A 6,871-nucleotide genomic window follows, 5' to 3' on the forward strand; every position below is an offset into this window, starting at 1 on the left:
TAATGGAGCATTATAACAAATTGATAGCGTCTAACATTCAATATAACATGGAATATCAATCATGAGAAAGCTATATTCCCAATTTCTACTTTAAGACTATTCTGAATAACGATTGTGATTTAAAAAAATTTCAAAAGCTGAGCAAAATATTTTCAATACATCATGAACAGAACAATTTTGAGACAATAATTTTGTAAAAAATGGTTTATCAATTCCATTTTTGTATAAAACATATTGGAGAAACCTAGCCAATCAACACACACTGTCACCACATGAAAAGGTACTTTATCAAACTTTGAGTCTAAGAACATACAAATGTTTCTTTTAGCATGTCTACAGTAATTGTCTATGCCTTTCCATTTAACTGTTTTTAAAAATTCCACATATCCCCACTGTTATCTTCTGTCCCAGTTACAGTACGAAGAGGATTGGTTAAAACAACCCTCTAAGCAGTTTTCTGCTGTCCCTTCTTTCCAATCAGAGATTTGTGGATATGAGGGATCACACCACCCCCAGCTATGGTAGCCTTGATAAGAGAATCCAACTCTTCATCACCACGGATTGCAAGCTGCAAGTGACGTGGAGTAATATGCTTTACTTTGAGATCCTTGGAAGCATTACCTGCCAGCTCCAGCACCTGTAGTCCAGCTCTTTGTGAGCGAGACACTGCCTTGGCCTTGGCCTTCCCACTATCCTTTCCAGCTTTGCCTCCAGCCATGGTCTCGGCCGCCTCTGCCTTCGCTGGGCCGCGCGACCACCCGCTGCCACCCCGCGCCGCCTCAGCCGCTCTCCACTACTCTTACTTGTTTTCAGCCTCCATTTGCATGTTATTTTTTTTATTTTTTCACCTTCAGTCTGGGGATGTCTATACCTGTAAGGAGAGTCTCGTAATCAGCATATGGTTGGGTCCTGTTTTTTAGTCCATTTGCCAATCTTTTTTTTTTTTTTTGATTAAAGAGTTTCAACCATTTACATTTCATGTTGTTATAGATATGATTTTTTTTTTAATTTTTTAAAGAGAGAGTGAAGAGAGTTAGGAGAGAGAGAGAGAGAATTTTTAATATTTATTTTTTAGTTCTCGGCGGACACAACATCTTTGTTTGTATGTGGTGCTGATGATCGAACCCGGGCCGCACGCATGCCAGGCCAGCGCGCTACCGCTTGAGCCACATCCCCAGCCCAGATATGATTTTTGTTTCCTGTCATTTTGGCATATTTTCAATGCTTACTTCAGATGTGATTCTCCTTTATTTGACTATTATTCTAGTTAGATTCATCTATATATTGACTCTGATATCTATTTTTGACAGTTTCTTTTGAAGAAATTTTACAGTTTCTTTTTCAGAACACTATATAGCAGTTCTTCCAATTTTTAGTCGACCTGCTCAAATAAAATTCTACTTTTCTGTTGCTTTTGTGGAAATCTCACTTATCCAGAAATTTCTTTCCATCCAGTAATAGGCTTTGATTTATAGATAGTTCATTCACTTAGGAATTAGTAGGAATAGAATTTAAGAAATCAAATTTGTTATAATTTGGAACATGTTTCAAGTATTCATTGAAGGAGTATGTTGGGGTTAGCAGATTTCAGCCCTATTTCTGAATCCTACTTTTGTATTGTTATAGACTAAAAGATTTCAACTAATATCCCATAAACCCTCAGAAGACAAAATTCATTGTTTACTGAGTATATCCACTGTTATGGCAGTGTCTATCAAATGGAATATGGACTACATAGATGATGAGACACTGTGTCAGTGAGGAACAGTTTCTTATGATGATTAACTGGAACATAAGAAAGATCTCCTATTTCCTAAAAGATGGGAAGACTTTACCTCATGACTCTTTGAGAGGAAAGTGGTCAGGGTAATAAGGAGCTCTGGTCACAGGATAACATAGTGCTGTAAAGGGGCCAAGTGTGTGTGACAGCTGTGGATCTTTTTATAGATGTAGATCCTTTTATAGATGCTGAGATAGGATGCTAAGAGTTGTGGTATGGTTATTGTTGACTTATTTGGTGAAGTTTCAAGTCTATTAATTCCTTCTAGCGAATAATCCCCCCAGTGCTAGAATTTAAACAATAGTCAAAGAACTCTCAGACATTATGGAACCAGTAGAGGTAGACCGCAAAATTTTATGGCCATGAGACCTTGTAATATTTTTAGTTTGCAGAGAAAGTCTACATTATGTATATATTTTGCTGAATGTGTAAAGACAGGAATAAGAGTGAGTTCGAGTTTCTTTTAAAGAACTTTCCTTGTAGATTCTAAGCTAAAATTAAATGTCATGCTCTATTGTGGTAATTGGGAAGAAATATTGAAAATGAACGTCAAATTCTACAGAGAGATAATCTTAAATACATGCTATGTGAGACACAGCTCAAGGAACCAAACATAGGAACTCAGAGAAGAATTAATGATGGTTGAAAAGTGAAAAATTATAGAAAATCTCAAAATATCTGATGAACTATCTTACATAAAGAGGGAGTAAATTTGTTCCAAGATAAAGAAGAACTAAGATTAGTGAGGGTAGAATGGCAGACAGGCTGATATTGTATCAATGTAAAAGAAAATCTTTGAGCTGTATTAATAAGGTATATCATTTTTCATTTTATGGAGATGATAGAAAATGAAATAATTTTTACAGTCTGCTATAGATAAAGGAACTCTAATGGCTCCCACCTGCCTGAAGGCTGAGATGATTAATATCTTGGCAACCTATATCCCATTCCCAGTACAGTGATTGGGGTCAGTGATCTCCAAAAAAAAAAAGTAAAGCCCCCACCACAGGAAACTTTTAAATATAATCTGTAGATAACCTGGTGAGGCATTGTAATGGAAAAAAACCACTTTAATATATACATATAATTATATATATATATATATATATATATATATATACACACACACACACACACACACACATATATTCTCTCTCTCTCTCTCTCTCTCTCTCTCTCTCTCTCTCTCTCATTGTACAGTTAATGCAACTTAACAAATGCATGGACTTGCATAACTACCAGCACATTCAAGGTACAGAGCAAGCTCCACCACCACTCAAAATTCTGTTGTGCTGTCTGTTGAAGTCACATCCACTCCCATTTGTAACCTCGAGCAACCAGTGATCTGTCCTCCATCCCAACTGCTTTGCCTTTTCCAGAATCTCATATCAATAGAAACATAGTATTCAGCTTTTTGAATCAGTTTTCTTTCACTTAACATAGAGTATTCCAGATTTATCCATGTTGTTGACTCATCCATTGTGTATTTACTTTTGTTGCTGAGCAGTATTTGATTTATGCATCTACCACAGTATCCATTCATTCACCAGTTTGCAGAATATTTAGGGGACTCGTGGCTTCTAGCAAGGGATTTAAAGAGTTTGGAAGTTATCACTTCATCCAACAATAAGTAAAAAGCTGAACAAACTAAAATCAATAACTCCTTCTGGTTCCATCTGAGAATGATATCACAGGAAAAGCTGCTGCACTCCAATTATAAAGACAGGAAGGTGGATTAAAAGAACCACGCTTTACTGGAGCAGAAACTAATGAGAGTAAACTCTGGGAACCAGTATTGAGTTAATTTAACTAGAGTACATCCTATTCGACTTTCAACAACAAATTATAAGGCATACTAATAGGCATAAAAAACAGAGTTTGAGGAAACTGAATAAACATCAGAACCAGGATCAGTTACAGCAGAGATGTTGGACTTATCAGACTAGAGATTTAAAATAAATATGATTCATATGCCAAGGGCACTAGTGGAAAAGGTAGACAATATGTCAATATGTAAGAACAGATTGGTAATGTGTGGGAAGCTGACTAGCATGTGACTATGTCTGTCTTCCCTTCTGATTGGTGCAGCATTGTAGGTCAATCCAGATGATAACCCCAATTTTTAGAATACAAGCGACTGTGTCTTCGTACATAGGTGTGCCTTCCTACATCCCCATGGGTGGAATTATGCTCACCTGTTCCTTTGTAAAATTACCCCTTGCCCTGTTTGGGATAGAATGTTCCATGGAAATACCTTTGTGTGTCCCCTTCTCTTACACTGCCCTTGGGTGTGGCCTACTTAGATGTCAGTCAACCTGCTGACAGCAGACATCATGAAGCTAGACTCATCCCCCTGAAACCTGACCCTTTGCCTCATTTGAATAGCTTCTCCTCAATAAAAGGGGTCAGCGTGTGTGTATGTGTTCTCTCTCTCTCTCTCTCTCTCTCTCTCTCTCTCTCTCTCTCTCTTCTGCAGACCCTTAAGGTCAGAGGAGCCATCACAGCACCCTCCAAAGAAAAAGGTATTTCTGTCTCTTGTGTGGTTATTTCACACAACCCAATTAGCCCGGTTCCCTTGGAGTGACCCCTGAGTATTTTAGTCTCAAGCAACCTGGCAATAATGTAAGCAGAAAGATGGAAATTCTAGGAAATAATCAAAAAGAAATGTTAAAAATTGAAAAAAAAAATAACCCATTGTAATAGAAATGAAGAATATCTTTGATAGGTCCCTTAGTAGACTATATACAGCTGGGGAAGCAGTCAATGAACTTGAGGACCTGTCAATAGAAACTTCCCAAACTGAAAAGCAGAGAGAAAAATGACTGGAAGTAAATGGAACAGAATATGCTAGAACTATATGACAATGACAAAATTGTTCAATTACACAAAATGAGAATGCCAGGAGGAAGAGAGAGAAAGGAAATAAGAAATATTTGAAGTACTAATGACAAAATTTCCCAAAATTAGACACAAAAGCATAGATACAAGAACTCAGAGAACATCAAGCAGGATAAATGGATTGTTACTTGGTTTGTTTCTGACTTGAGGGCAATTATGAATAAATATGGCACAAATGTTTGTACATAGAATTTTTTTAAACATGACTTTCATTTTTCAAAAATAAATACCTGCGTTAAATGCCTGTATAATATGATAAGTTCATTTTCAGCTTTATAAGAAACTACCAATTCATTTTCTAGTGTCTGCATTCCCACAAGTTATGCGTGAGTTCCAGTTGCTTTGCATCCTCACTAGCACTTGGTATGGTCAATTTTGGTTTTTTTTTTTTTTCAATTTTATCCATCCTAATATATGTGTAATGGTGTTTTTAGTGTGATTTTCATTTGTATTTCTCTAGTGAATTATGATGTTGAACATCTTTATGTATTAATTTAACATCATGTATATCTTCTTGAGTAAAGCAATCAGATTTTTTTCCCATTTAGAAAATTGGGCTGTTGTTGAGTTTTTGAGAATTTCTAAGTACTTGAATTATAAGTTCTACATCAGATTGTGATTTGCGTGTATTTTTTTTCCCAATCTGTGACTGGTGTTTTCATTTTTTAGAGTGCCTCTTATGAGGACAATTTTTTCATTAGGATGAATTCTGGTTTAACAGTGTTTTATTTTATGGATCATGCCTTGGGTGTAGTATGTAGAACTTTTTTGCATAACTCAAAGTAGCAAAATTTTCTCTTGTCTTTTTCTAAATGTTTGATAGGTTTACATTTTATATTTAGGGATATTATTGCTATTGATTTCATTTTCGTGTGTGATGTGAGGTGTAGGTTGAGGTTCATGTTTGTTGTGTGCATGGATACTCAACTATTCTAGCACTACTTGACTAGCTTTTCTCCATTGAGTTGCCTTTGTACTGTTGTACAAAAATCAATTGACCATATTTGCATAAGTCTATTTCTGGACTCTCTGTTCCATTCTGTTGACTCTTTGTCCTACTAAAAACTTCTGGAGAATGCTAAATTTTTTTGTGTGCTATTGAGCCCGTTCAATGAGTTTTTCTTTCCCATGGGGTTCTTTTTTATAGTTTCTGTTATTCTGATGAGAACTTCTCTATTTCCAATCATTTCGATAGTGTTCACCCTTACACCTGGATCATCTTCAATTGTTTTACTTTGGTATCTGTTGATTGTCCTTTCCTTTGAGAATTGGGCATATTTTCTTTCTTTCTTCTTCTTTTTCTTCTTTTTTTTTTCTTACAAGTCAAGTGACTTCCTAGAATTTTGAATAATATGCTGTGAGAATTCTAGGTTCCATTAAAATCCTCTGACTAATGTTAATTTATGTTGGGTTAGTGAGTTGTAGTCTGAGGATTTGTTATTTTAACAGGCAATCAGCCTGATTAGGTTCATACCGGGTGTTGTATCTTTACCATCTGAAGGCTGGTGGTTCCAACATCAAAGCCAAGAATTAAAAAAGGAAAGAAAACCCCTGTAAGTTCACTGTCCTACCAATTGTTCTTTTGGTTGTAGCATTTGTGTTCCGTCAAGGGGTATTATTGTCATCAGTGAACAGATAGCTTACAATGGACTTACTCTGTCTTAACTAGCACCAGAAGTTCTTTAATAATTTAAATGCTGGATGAATATTCTCTTAGATCATTGTTCTTCAAACCTAGCAACATATCAGAATTGCCTAGGAATCTTTTAAAAATAGAGATTCAAGAACTCTGCCCTAGACTCATTTCTGAGAATGGGAGCCCACGAATCTGTAGAAGATGCTTTCTTGGTGTTTCTGATACTATCAACATGGCACTGGCTCAGGAGCCCAAAGTTAGGGTTGAATTTGGAAATTTAGGAGCCCCTAGATGAGGTGATCCCCCCAAGGCTCTATGTCATTCAGAATATCTCATTCACAAAGCTTCTTGTCAAGAAGGTGCCAGTCTATTCACTTTCCTCAGATTTACAGCTGAAGCTCAAGATCATATAGGTCATCTCAAAAAAAAAAAAATGTTCTAGAGGACAAAAAAATAGAGAACTGGTAAGCAAAGTCAAGATATTAAAACCAACAGGAGGGTGGACAGACTCCTGATCTGTGAGATTAAATTTCATAGAAGTAACAACTTCTTGCAAC

General features: G+C 36.2%; 1 protein-coding gene across 1 annotated transcript; it reads right to left on the bottom strand.

The window, feature by feature from the left end:
• Positions 1–268: 268 nt before the first annotated feature.
• On the bottom strand, positions 269–785 carry LOC308642832 (histone H2A.V-like). Its single transcript, XM_081282201.1, has one exon. The coding sequence runs from the start codon at positions 716–718 to the stop codon at positions 446–448; it is 273 nt and encodes a 90-aa protein (XP_081138327.1). The 5' UTR covers positions 719–785; the 3' UTR covers positions 269–445.
• Positions 786–6,871: the final 6,086 nt, after the last annotated feature.

This window comes from Spermophilus citellus (assembly GCF_964194105.1).
Source record: "Spermophilus citellus genome assembly, chromosome: 2".
NCBI lineage: Eukaryota > Metazoa > Chordata > Mammalia > Rodentia > Sciuridae > Spermophilus > Spermophilus citellus.

Bases quoted from the DNA above. Each gene is read 5' to 3' on its own strand.
- LOC308642832 (XM_081282201.1), bottom strand. From the start codon at position 718: ATGGCTGGAGGCAAAGCTGGAAAGGATAGTGGGAAGGCCAAGGCCAAG.